Source organism: Sus scrofa, chromosome 6 (assembly GCF_054392235.1).
Source record: "Sus scrofa isolate SSC_HxYL_T2T_F1_AM1 chromosome 6, Sscrofa_HxYL_maternal_Yorkshire_Landrace_v2.0, whole genome shotgun sequence".
NCBI classification, from domain to species: domain Eukaryota; kingdom Metazoa; phylum Chordata; class Mammalia; order Artiodactyla; family Suidae; genus Sus; species Sus scrofa.
Genome location: NC_139388.1, coordinates 80,365,006 through 80,378,173, shown reverse-complemented (window position 1 = coordinate 80,378,173; position 13,168 = coordinate 80,365,006). Strand labels below are relative to the sequence as shown.

Genomic DNA, 13,168 nt, shown 5'->3' with positions numbered 1-13,168 from the left:
TGGCACGTGCTTGCTCACTTGCAACAGGAAAGCTTGTCGGCTCACTCACTGAGACTTTGCTTCCATCTTATATCACAAGAGTTTTCAAGCCAGACCTCTGCCTAATCTTCCATCAGCTGGTGCAGTCAAGGAACCTTCTGGCTCTTTCCAGGCTCATTGAGTTTGAATAGAGGAGGATGAAGAAGGAAGGGGCAGGAGTGGCCTTTTGCTATTTATAAAAATGAGTAAGGACACCTCAGGGTTAAGGATTGTGGGGGTTTTTTTGTTTTGTTTTTTGTTTTTTTAAGTCACAGACTTCAATTAATAAACTCTCTGGCAGAACAACTGGATTCTCAGGACAGACCTGGGCCTCAGCTTTGCTAGTCCCTGCCCCCAACTCACCCAGCCTGGATAGTGCTTTTCATGCATCGAGAACTCATTCCATGCTGATCAATCAAAGGAGGGATGGGGTTGGGGGAAGGGTCGGGCAGTGCAAAGAAGAGGGGCTTTGGTGCCCAAGAGACTGGCTTTGAATGCCTGCTCCACCTCCTGTTGGTTGTGTGACCTTAGGACAGTGAATTCATGTGTCTGAGTCTCAATTTTCCCCTCTGTAAAATGGGTCTAGTTTGGGAACCTCTTTCTTGGGCGATACGTCAGGTCCTGATAGAAAGGCTGTTCATAAGCTTTTGTGAGAGCTATAGAACAGTGATGGAAGAAAGGAGAGACATGGATAAGAGAGGAAAGAAATGGTTGGGGAAGCAGAGGATGGAGCAGGGAAGGAAGAGGTCCCCCAGGCCACTCACCCCTAGCACAGAAGACACCCAGTCTTTTGGAATCAGAAAATGGCACACTCAAGACCAGCTTGTGGTTGTCAAAGAGCTCCTCGGGGGCCCCGCAGCTCAGCACCATTGGGGACATGTCCTGCAGGTCTAGAGAGAGCAGTGCCCATGAGACAACCCTCCCTCCACCCACACCCTCACCCTGGATGGCCTTTTCTACCCCTTCTTACTCACCATCCAGTGATGTCAGCTGGGTGTTGGCAAGGTCAAGCCCCTTGGACCAGAGACTGTCCCGGTCACAGTTCACCAACAGGACAGCCCCAGAGCCCTCAGGGCCCCAGCGCCAGGTTTTCTGCGGCAAAACAAGAGGCCTTGGGATCAGGGAGACCCAGGAGTCTCTGGGAACAGGTTCTGGTCATGGCTAGAGCTGGTTGCTTTGTTAACTTGGAGATTTTTGTATTCTGCATTTGCTTAAAGATTTAATGAGGCAGGGAGTTCCGGTCGTGGCTCAGTGGTTAATGAACCTGACTAGCATCCATGAGGACACGGGTTTGGCCCCTGGCCTCGCTCAGTGGGTTAAGGATCTGGCATTGCCTTGAACTGTGGTATAGGTCACAGACGAGGCTCAGTTCCTGCATTGTGGCTGTGGCCTAGGCCGGCAGCTACAGCTCCAATTCAACCCCTAGCCTGGGAACCTCCATACGCTGAAGATGCAGCCCTAAAAAATTAAAAAAAAAAAAAGATTTAATGAGGGATCATAGATTTGGGAACAGAAGACCCAGGTATCTAGACCCAGAGCCACTCCATGATTGTGCAGTGAACAACCTGAACAACCATACAGTGACCCCCCCCATCCAGCCATCTCACTGGAAGAAGGAGGATGATGTCATCAAATCCAGAAATGGCCTTTGCCAGCTGCTGAGCTCTAGCCCTACTTGATGAATGGAGACTGCCTCACCCTGACCTTGGTGGGGTTGGAGAACCCCTGGGAGACTTTCCCTATCTCAGTGCCCTCCTGGGGCCGGTCCCATACTGGCCTGCAAGAGGTCCGAGCTAAGAAGTGAGGAAGATGCCTGGAGCCCTGCCTCAGGATCTAAGCGCTTACCGACATGCCTCCACTTTATCCTCACCAGACCCTGCAAACCGGGGTTTACTTTCCCCATTTCTCAGAAGATGGAAAAGAGGCTCTGGGGAACTGAGCCTCAAGTCACATAAGTGGGATTCAAACTCAGGTCTGGAGGACTTCATGTGAGGACTGATAGATATAGCACTCTTGTTCACCTCTCTGGATACATGCTGCCCTGTACCAAGGCCCAAGATACGGTTTGTAGCATAGGTCCCACGCACCACCCTGCCCAAGCAACTTTGTGCAGTGAACAACCTGCAGAGCCGTCCATGGCAGCCCTGCCCCAGCTTGTCCACAAAGTCTTGTATGTGATCCAGGACTTTTCCCTCCATAAATCTTCTACCCTCCCAGGATGGCTTTCAGATACTTCCTGCGGGATAATGCCTTGAGCCCACCCCATCCTCCTCCTTACTCTTCAGGGTCTAATTGGGGCTGTCCACCCAGCCTTCTCTACCAGAAGCCTTCACTCAGTCACTTGACAATCTTTTATGAAGCACCTACCATATTTGGGGGTCCAAATACAGCCCAGCAAATAGAAGACACATCAAGCAAAAAAAACCAATCCTGGTTCTAAGGTGGCACAGGAGAGGCCCAGAGAAGGTAAGCTGTCTTCCAGGAGTCACACAGCATGTGGCTCACACAGTGTAATTTAGAGCCCACGGGTGCCCATCTGACTGTCCTTGGATGGCCTCCCTGCAGTGCTGGATACCACAGACCTAGGAATCCATCACCCTTCTGCTGGGAGAGCCCACCTCACCCCAGGACCATCCCCAGGTTTCTCTGTCAACCCTGCCATCTTGGGGTAGCCAGGAGAGTCCCACCTTGTCACCTTGGCTCCTCTTCACTTTGCCCGTGCGGCCTGCATCGACGTCAAGGGAGATGTCTGCAAAGGGACAGAGAGGGGGTCCCCAAACCCATCCTCACGCCATAATGTCCAGGTTGGGGCAAGTTTTCCCCCCTTCCCATCCCCCCTAAACTCATGAGAACCCAGGAGCCCTGTTCCAGGGACAACATCCAACAGGTGGAGGCCCTTGTGTCAGCCCCTCATGGTCCTGGGTATTGGAGGGACCCAAGGCTTTGGCTCTCAAATTTCTTTTTTTTTTTCTTTTTACGGCCATGCCTGCAGCATATGGAAGTTCCCAGGCCAGGGTTCAAATTGGACCCGCAGCTGTCAGCCGACACCACAGCCACAGCAACACTGGATCCTTAACCCACTGAGCAAAGCCAGGGATCGAACCTACATCCTCATGGATACTAGTCGGGTTCATACCCTACTGAGCAACAACGGGAACTCCATGGCTCTCAGACTTCTTACTCAGCTACATGTGCTGAACTGCTAGCTCTTGGGGCCCCTGACTCTGGTGGTGGGACCAGGCCTGAGGTCTAGATGCTGCCTCCCTAGTCCTCTGCGGGCTGCCCGAAGGTCCAGCTGAAGGTGGCATGTGGCCACTCGAAGGTCTCATGCTGTCTTGGAATTCCAGTGCGGGTCACGGGCGGGGCTCTGGCTGATGGAGGCTTGGTGTGGGTCTCGCTGGTGACTCACCTGGCAGTGCACTTTCTAGATTCTCGTGATCCTAAGTATGGCTGGGGCTCCACCCCTGAGGTTCTAGAGCAGCTGGGAAGAAACTCACAGCCTCTGAAGGCCTCTGCAGCAGCCAGGCTCCTTGATGCGGTAGGAAGCTGGCCATGGGTCTTGCACTTGGGGGCTGCCCTAAGACCCTCAAGCCGCCAGCGTGGAAGGGGAGAAGGGCTACTCACCGGCACCTGTGAGGTACAGCACACTGTGGCCCAGGGCACCGCCCTCCTGCTGCCCGAAGTAGGAGACCTTCACCTGTGGGGACACCGTCAGCCTTAAGCCAGGACGCCCCCAGTCTTCGAGATGGCCGTGGTGGTGGTGGGGGGGAACACCCCACAGCTGTGCCTAGACACAGAGGGTCCCCAGCAGCCTTCTCCAGCTGGAGAGGATGTGGGTACCTCCAGGGCTCCCAGGGCAGGGGGGCAAGGAGGGGCAGGGAGAGCCAGACAGGGTGGCGATGGGTCCCAGAGGGAGCAGCTGGGGAACCTCAGGAGCCCATGGGGATGTCAGAGAAGAGTGAGGGAAGGCTGCCACCAGTGACTTAGGCAAGTTACCCAACCTCTCCAGGGCTCTGTTTCTTTATCTGTAGAATGGCAACAATGACCCCCTCCCCTATAATACCAGCCAATGCTCGCAGAGCCTCCCCCATGGCCTAGAACCCGTGCCAAATGCTTGACCCAGGCCAGCTCGGGGAGCGCCCAGGATGGCAGGGCTCAGAGGCAAGAGTTGAGCCCAGGGCCTCGGCCCTCCACAGCTGCACAATCCCCGCCTTTTCCGCGTCGTTGGAGAAAAGGCTGAATCGATGAATCAGGCCGGGGCCACTGGGTCTGTGGTGGGTGCCTGGGGGCGAGTGGGGGGGGGGTCTTCTGTGAAAGAGAAGGCTTCCTGCTTCCTTAGGTGTTAAGGGTGTCTATGGAGTTATATCAGGAAGCGCCGTGTGGATGTGGGTGTCAGCCCTTCAGGGTTTGGTTGAGTGCGGGTGATGCGTGAAGGCGGGTGTGCTTTGCGGGGGCTCTTCTGTGGGGAAGTGGCCTCTTACCTTGAGATCATTTAAAGCCTTACTGGCTGCGTCCACAGATACGATCACGTCCACACGGGCGTCCAGGGGCCAGCGGGCCTTGCCCGTGGGCTCTGCCACCCGTGCCGGGTCGTAGACCATGAAGACCTCCACCCCGGAGCTCCCAGAGACCCCGAAGGTCTCAGCGCCCTTGGGCACATCACTGATGGGAGAGAGGAAAGGGTCAGGGGCTCGGGAGGGAGGGCCGTGGGTAGCAGGCTGGGGCCGCCAAGCTCTGCAAGCAGCAACCCCCAATGGCAGGGTTGGGGAGCTGCAGGGGGAGTGCCACTGGCCCGCAGACCATCCCAGCTCCATCCCAGCTCTCCACTGGTTCCCAGGGGACCCACCCTGGGAGCATCCTCCCCTGGCCCCAGTCTCCCCATCTGTAACATGAAGGGCTCGGAGCAAAGCAATGGCTGTTGAGCTTTATTTTAGTGGCTGAGCCCTTTCAGTAGAACCCTGGACAGACGAAAGACCAAAGGGAGCTGGGGGTGGTGCTGAGTCATACCATTTAACCCTTCCACTCCCACAGCAGCCCCTGAGGCTCCAGAGAGCAGAGACCAAAACCTCTGGACACCCCCATCCCCACCCCTCCCCCAAAGCTTCCTGCTCTGATGCTTCCAAATTCTTTAACCCAACAAGAAATCCATTCGGGACCAACTCTTACCCCCTCCACTGCCATCCCTGCCCCACCCCCACCCCCCAGGGTTGGGCGGCTTCCTCACCAGTCTTCCTAGGCCCAGGACGCCTAAGTCAGATCATGCTGTTCCTATGCTCAAAAGCAGCCAAGTCCTCACAATGGCACACGAGGCCCCTCCTGATCGCCCTGCTGCCTCCCCCTACTCCAACGCTCCCCTCCACTTATTCTGCTCAAGGCACACTGGCCTTCCTGCTGTTCCATGAAGCTGCCAGGCTGTCCTGCCTCAGGGCCTTTGCACTGGCTGTTCCCGCTGCAGAAAATGCTCTTCCCCCAGATGTCCACAAGGCTCCCTCCCTGACCCTCCTCAGGGATCTGCTTAAATGTCACCTTCTCAGTGAGCCCCCTCCCCATCCCTCTACTTAATGCTACACGTTGCCCCACCTTCTCCCTCCATCTCCTTCTCCCTGTTACTCAGCTCTGATTCTTTCTTTTTTTTCATTTTTTGGCTGCCCTGCAGCATATGGAGGTCCTGGGCCAGGGATCAGATCTGAGCCACAGTTTCGAGCTATGCTGCAGCTGCGGCAATGCTGGATCTTTTAACCCACTGTGCCAGGCTGGGGATTGAACTTGCATCCCGGCGCTGCAGAGATGCCGCCAATCCCATTGTGCCACAACAGGAACTCCTGTTCGGACTCTTAATCATGCTGTTACATATTGTCCTTCTCTCCTGCTGAAAGGTTTACGTCCGCGAGGGCCCGGAGTTTTGTCTATTTTGTTCCCTGCCATGTCCCAGCAGCTATAACGGTGTCTGGCGTGTAGTTGATGCTCATTAACACTTGTGAAATGAAGGAATGGATTCAGTTTCCCCTGCTCTGCAGGGGGATTCAGGCCCATCTGTACCCAGTGATACAGAACTTGGTTAATGCCAGTATCTAGCACCAGCTTCTCCTCATCCACCTGATACCTCAGAGCTCTCGGCTCCAGAAAATAGGGCTCAGGAAGCCCTCGGTCTTCCAGGCCTCAGCCGGGGGCATGGATTTCCTGGGTCTGCATGCTGCTCCGAGCCACCAGCTGCTCTGAGCCACAGCAGGTAGGGGCCAGCCTTCCTGGGCCATAGACTCAGAAGGGGATGCTCTGCAAACTCGGGCTTCAGGGCACTCGGAGCCCAGCCAACAGGAGCTCCAGGGGTACATCTTGTCCTTCTTCATCCCCCGAATAAACTTGAACTGTCTGCCTCCCTGTCCTGGCCCTAGGCTGGGCCCCAGGATTCCATAAGGCCCTTGGCCATGCGGAGCCCATAGTCTGGAGGGAAAGTCAGACAAGGAACTACATGCCAGTGTTTCTCCCTCTCTGCTGTGTCAGGATTCTCCACTGCCATCTCCCAGGGCAGAGCTATTAGCCTCAAGGTCAGCACTCAAGGTCAAGTCCACTTGCAGACATCCATCTAATGCAAAGATGCCAGAGCTGAAAGAGTCCTTGGGTATATCCTCCTACCTCCATCCTTTCTTGGACCCCTGAGAATGCACCCAAATATTAAACTCTCGTGACTGCCTCTCTTCCAGGGATTTCAGCCTCCCTCCCCCAAGAGTGGACCCAGACATAGTCATTGCCAAGAATTGCACCCACAACAAAGTCCCCTGCTAGGCACCCACTCTGATACCACCTCCTAGCCCACCAGCTCACTCCTTCCGCCACACCAGCTCCACCAGGCTTTCCATTTCACTGGGACCTGCAGCCTCTGAAGGCTGAGCTGGCTCTGCCTCTTCTCACCAGCCCTCAAACCTTACATTCTCTGCCCCTCCCCAGCCCAGACCCCATAATCCCACATCGTGGTCACTCTCAACAGCTCTGCTGCATATCTTTCCCTCTGTCATACTGCCGGGTAAAGCTCCAGCCACAATCAAGTCCACCTCTCCCCTCCCCCACACCTGCACCTGCGCAGCTGACGGTGGCGCACTTAGATTCATGACCGCTGACATCAAGTGACCCTTGACACTGCCCAGCAGTCTTCCAATATTTCTGGGGGTTCTCTTCTCTCTCATGGTCCTAGAAAACCATCCCAGACACCTCCTCATGTCCTCCCCCTCCTCACTCAGAGTCAGCCCCTCCCTGGTCCCACCAGTTCACCTGCCAGCCCACCTGCCTCTGAGCCCTGTGCCCCTGCCCTCCTGGGACAATGGGTGGGCTGCCCCAACCTGCCCTGAGTGCACTTACCCTACTCAGGGCCAGTGCCCCAGCTTTGGCCCTTCTTGCCCTCAATCACCAATGTACGGATGTGCTGTGAATACCATCCATCCTAAAAACCCATCCCCCCTCATTTCTTCAGTTCCCTTATAGGGAAACTCCTCGGGAGTCATATCTACTTGTTGCCTAATTCTTTCTTCCCATTGTCTCTGTAACCTGCCTCTAATCAGGCTTTCCTCCCCACATCACCATGGAAACCACTCTTGCCAAACCCAAAACCCCCTGGGTGATTTGTCAGAGGCGTTTGATCAGCAGTCCGCCTGGAAACGCTGTCTACTTGGCCCCTGGGACACAAGGCTCTCCTGCTCTCCTCTCACCTCCCTGGTTGTCTCCTCTGCTGCTTCCTCCTCACACCCTGTTCTTCTAACTCCAGGACATCCCAGGCTGTGGGGCGCTGGCAAACGTTTAACCGTCAGCACTGGGGTGGGGGGTGCGAGCCCTCTGTGCATATACATAGTTTATTGAAAATTTTACTTATAAGAATGATGTGTAGCATACAATATACAAATAGTAGTACAACACGCATTACTCTTGATTGCTAAATTTGTTGTAAATTCTACACAGCTCACTGACTCTTGCAAAACGCCTCTCCTTTGACTGGAACCAACCTATGGTTGCAACTCGTTTTTTGTTTTTTGTTTTTCTTTTTACGGCCACACAGTTCCTGAGCTAGGAGGCGAATCGGAGCTACAGCTGCTGGCCTACACCACAGCCACAGCAAAGCCGGATCCAAGGCAGAGCTATGGCAATGCCAGATCCTTAACCCACTAAGCAAAGCCAGGGATAGAACCCGCATCCTCATGGACACTGAGTAGGGTTCTTAACCCACTGAGACACAATGGGAACATCTATGGTTGCAATTTAACCTCCATTCCACAAAAGGAGTTGCATCTTGATCTGCTAATTCTTTCCCCAATAAATTTATTGTCATACGTTTAGGTGACATGAACGTCAAGTTATATTTTCATTCAAGTGGAATGTGAAACAATGAAGATGCCAGATTTTACTCCTTCAAACCCATGAGCAATTCTTTGCTGAGTTGCCAGCAAACACTGGAAGAGTGCCTCCTCAAATTTTTGTGCTAATCTCAATGTAGCAGGTACAGACATCTTATGCTTTCCAATTTAATCCGCCTTACTAACCTTTTCTTCATCAGTAAAAAAATAAATTTTAAGTTCTGGTTTGTAGCCTTTACCAATTCCCATGGTGTAAATTCGCCCGCTACTGTCAATTTCATGTTACCATGGCAACATCATTGCACTCAGAGTTGCAAAGAGGTGCACAATAGCCCCTCATATACAGCTATCCTACCACACAGAGAGAAGTGATCACAGAGTGTAGATAATGGTAGAATGTAGTAAAATAATTAGGAATTTGGAATAATTATGTTTCTAGTATTTATTACCTATGTTTTTAATATAATGTTATTTGTTTATTTTGCTTTTTTTAAGGCTGCACCTGCAGCATATGGAGGTTCCCAGGCTAGGGGCTGAATCAGAGCTGCAGTTGCCGGCCTACACCACAGCCACAGCAACGCAGGATCTGCAACCTACACCACAACTCATGGCAACGCTGGATCCTGAACCCACTGAGCTGGGCCAGGGATCAAACCTGCATCCTCATGGATCCCTGTCAGTTTCATTACCGCTGAGCCAACACAGTAACTCCCTGTTTTTAATGTGATTTATTTAGTGGTAAGTATATGTAGTTTAATTTTAAATAATGGCTGTGTTTGGCGACAGACTCATAACCATCTTAAAAGATGGACAATCAGGTCCCCCTGTGGAAGAATCCCACTACAGTGCTAAAAATTTGTACTTTCTCCCAGCCTTCCCCATAGGGACTTACAGCCTTTTACCAGAGTGACTCTGTGCTTTCCCAATTTTATTGGATGCTGGCTTTTGAACTGGCACTAATTCTGGGAGACCCAAAACATCACGGTGGCCACCAGTCAGAGTAGAGGCTTATGGAGGTCAAGTGATGACCAGAGTTTAGCTCAGGTCTGACCCACAGTGGGTCCAGTGGATCCCCAAGCCCGTCCTGTGGTTTTATTCCCCCAGTTCTGAAATGCGTGGCTGGAATAGACACACTAGTAACGGGCAGAAGCTCCTCGCTAGAACCCTTGCCCGTGTGCCCGAGTGGCTACAGCTCACCTGGCCGCAGGGCTCTGTGCTTGGCCCTTGGCTCCTCTCGGTTGATGCTCACCGCCCCCCTCAGGCGATTTCCACCTGCCACTTAGAGCCCCTGTTTTCCACCTCCAGACCCACAGCTGTCTTTTGAACATCTCCCTTGAGTGTTGAACAGGCATTTCGCATGTAACGTGTCCAGAACCAAAGCCCTGCATCCCTCCTCCTGCCCCGTCCAAACCTGCCCAAGTCAGTCCATAGCCGCCCCATCCTTGGACGTATCCTGGCCTTCTCTCCTGCTCTCGCACTCGAATCCAGCTGCCATCGAACCCCATCAGCTCCACCTTCAATGTTGGGCATTCCCCAAGCCCAACACCCTGGATCTTTCCCCCGTGGATTTTTACAATAGGCTGGCCCCCTGGTGGCTTCTCCCGCTGCCCATGGCCTCTTCTCAATACAGCAGCAGAGGATCCTTTTAACACAAGGGTCATCCTGTGTCCCTCCAGCTCCCAGCCTTTCCCTGGGCCCCATGGTCTACCCCGAGCTGGCGGTGTCCCCCTCACTCCTGCAGACCCAGCTCCCCCTCCAGCTGCCAAGCACCTCTTGCCTTGGACCTTTGCACTTGGACTTAAGTTCTCTTCCTTCAGAATGTTCAGCTCTTGTGATGATGGTCATACAACTATAAATATAATAAAATGCATTGAATTTTTAAAAAATAAAGTGACTTCCTAAACTTTGCTTTAAAAAAAAAAAAAAAGAATGCTCAGCTCAAGGGCATCCGCTGGGCGCTCACGACCTCATTTCCTTCCAGGGGTCTTCACTGATTGCCCTATTTAAGGCAATGTGACACCATGAACCCCATGACCCAGCTTCATTTCAACCCGTGGCCCTTGTCACTTGACATGTCATGTTTATTTGACATATTTTCTTATTGTCTGTCTCTCCTCTTTCTCCCTCTAGAAGTCAGGGACCTTTCCCGATTTACTTTCACTAAAGCTACTGTCATCTCAGCCCCCAGTGCTGTCCCCCACGTAGGCAAGGAGTAAGGACACCCTTGTTTTATGGATGAGGACAAGGAAACCCAGGACCGTGGAACTGTGAGCTGGCAGGACCCTGTGAGCCTTTTCAGGACAGACCCACCCCGCCCCCCCATGTCCATTGCCTGCCTCTTGTTTGCGGGAAAACTTTTTTAGGCCTTCCCTGAGTTCCAAAGAGTAAATTTAACCCGAAAAATGATAAAATGCAGACACAATGGAAAACAGCCAAGCAAAAAAAATGATAATGATAGTTTAGCCATTAAACAAAGTCAAGAACGTTTAGTGCCTTCTCAGAAGCTGTAGATAATATACTGAGCCTTGTCCTGGGAGCTGCTTTGCAGCTACTGAAACCCCCACCAGGTGGAAGAAATTGAGAACCCAGAGGGTTGGAACCAGAAGGTTAATGATGCATCATCAGCTGGTAATCAGACTCCCGATTACCTCACCACCCACCAATCAGAAGACAGTCCACGAGCTGACTGCACACCCCACAGCCCCCCCACCCCCGCTCCCCCCACACACTCGTCTTTGAAAGCCTTTCCCTGAAAGCCTTCAGAAAGTTCGGGCCTTATAAGCACTAGCTGCCTGTATCCTTGCTTGGTGCCCGGCAATAAACGCTGCGCTTCTCTCCATCATAGCCCTATGTCAGTCGATGGGATTTACGGGGCGGGGTGGGGGGGAATTCCAGTTGGGTTCAATAGTGGAGTGGCTTTCCCTGGACTGCCCAGCTGGCAGGTTGGTTAAGCTGGAATTTGAATCCAATCCACCTGGCCCCAGGGCCCTTGCCCTTGCCCAAGCACCCAGCTCCTGGGAGAGCCCCCACCCCACCCCACTCTAGGACTGCTATCACTGACAGGGCTCTTTCTAGGGGACCAGGGTTCCGTGGACCCAATCCTCAGCTTTGAGCCAAAGTTGTCATTTCCAAGTCATAGCTCTGGCCACACAATCCCTGAATCGGAGTCTTGGTAGAAAATAATAATAATAATAATTATTATTATTATTATAGAAGGGGGGCTATCAGGACCTTCTGAGCTCAGCCTGGTCTCCTACAGCCTATATTTACTCTCACTTTGCTCGGCAGCTCATGCCTCTCTGGGAGGCTGGGATCCTGGCCTCAGCTTCTTTCTCCCGTGCAGGTGCCAGGTGAGTCCCTGCAAGGATGGATTTTGGAGAAAAGGAGGTTTCCTGCAGGAGGCACCTGATGGGTAGGGCTGAGGCCCAGGGTCCCTGCCCCTCTGCCTTCCAGGCTCCTTGACCCCATCCAGGTCACTTTCCTTGTGGGTGAAAAGGGGCCTGTCCCAGCGGGAGCTCTGAGAAAAAGGAGGCTGCTGGTATCCTAGGTTATGCCAGGGAGGCACCTGGCCACCTCGATTCTCATCGCCTTGGCATCCTATCCCTCCCCTGCCCCAGGCCTTGGGGACCGGGTTCAAAATGCCTTTCCTCACCTCTCAGGCTCCTGGATCCATGGGTGGGGCTGTGGATTAAGGGCTGCTCTTGGGGGGTGTAACAGGCAGGTGTGGGAGTTGGAGTGAGCCCCAGGCTGCCCCACAGTGGGAACCGCCTCACCGGTTCTCCTGAGCTGCTCTGCAGGTTCCTCCCAACCCACGCACTGCCCCCTACCCACCCCTCAGCTGCTTCCCTTTGGTCAAGTCTCACAACGCAGCCCCCAGACCCAACCAAAACCCAGTAGGCAGCCCTGGCATGTCCCCAAACTCAGAATCAAGTGAGGTAATGGATTTGAAAGCACCCCTTTATTAAATGAAAGGGACTAAGTCATTACCATACGGGAGGTGCCTGGTCTGAAAGGTGTCATGCTTGTTATTACCTTTCTTGTCATTTTCATTGTCATGCTGATGAACCTGTGAGCCTGTGCCCTCACCTTGCCCTCTGCCCGGTCTCTGCGGAAGTGGGCTGAGGATGGGAGGGGGAGGGGCAAGATTTTCCATTCTTGGAGACCCACTTGAAACGTCACCCCTTCCTCGGAGTGAAGTATGGCCTCAGATCCAGTCATTTAGTTATTCTGAGCCTCGATTTTCCTCCTCCATAAAATGGATATAATTCAGAGAGCTGCTTCCTAGAGCTGTTGCAGGTGGGGGGGATTCCATGAGACGGTGCATTTAAAGTTGGCACACAGTAGGTGCCTAACGAGTGTTAAGTGCCATCATCACCATTCCCACCACTCCCCCCAGGGCCCCCAGCAGCCCAGCCCACTGGGTCCAGGACCTTGTGTTCTCTCCTCTGTGCTCCCATGTCACTGGTTCAGAGCTTCCCTGTGGCCCCTTCACGGCCCACCTGTCACACAGGGCAGCGCCTTGACTCACCCTGTCACATTCCCGTGCCCTGGGCCGAGAGCAGGACCTGGTTCATCAGGTTAATAAAGAGGCTGCCAAGAGAATGGCATCAATTCTGAGAGAATCTCACAAAAGGAGGCACAGAGGATGGGATGGGGAATTTCAGATCAAGAGATAATTCCCAGCCATGCCCACTTGCTTGGGCGAGTTGTGTGCCCAACCTCCCGTTAAGACATAAGGATGGCATTTTCACAAGTGATGCTGGAGTTGGGTGATATCCAGGGGTGGCATTTTCAAGCACCTACTGTAGGAG

At 53.3% G+C, this 13,168-nt stretch overlaps 1 protein-coding gene across 3 annotated transcripts in view; it reads right to left on the bottom strand.

Annotated features, from left to right (window-relative positions):
- Positions 1-13,168, bottom strand: part of PADI1 (peptidyl arginine deiminase 1) — a 41,977-nt gene that overhangs the window by 20,234 nt on the left and 8,575 nt on the right. The window contains exons 1-6 of one of the 3 annotated variants that reach the window (XM_084958960.1): positions 7,372-7,455; positions 4,500-4,680; positions 3,643-3,715; positions 2,706-2,767; positions 993-1,110; positions 783-908 (exon numbers count right to left, since the gene is read on the bottom strand). Coding sequence is in view for 2 of the 3 variants with exons in the window: in XM_003127647.7 (XP_003127695.3) it covers positions 783-908; positions 993-1,110; positions 2,706-2,767; positions 3,643-3,715; positions 4,500-4,680 (560 nt within the window). In the remaining variant the exon portion in view is untranslated. Of the gene's footprint in view, positions 1-782; positions 909-992; positions 1,111-2,705; positions 2,768-3,642; positions 3,716-4,499; positions 4,681-7,371; positions 7,456-13,168 lie in introns of those variants that run through there. The other 2 variants (XM_084958958.1, XM_003127647.7) reach the window with 2 other exon arrangements.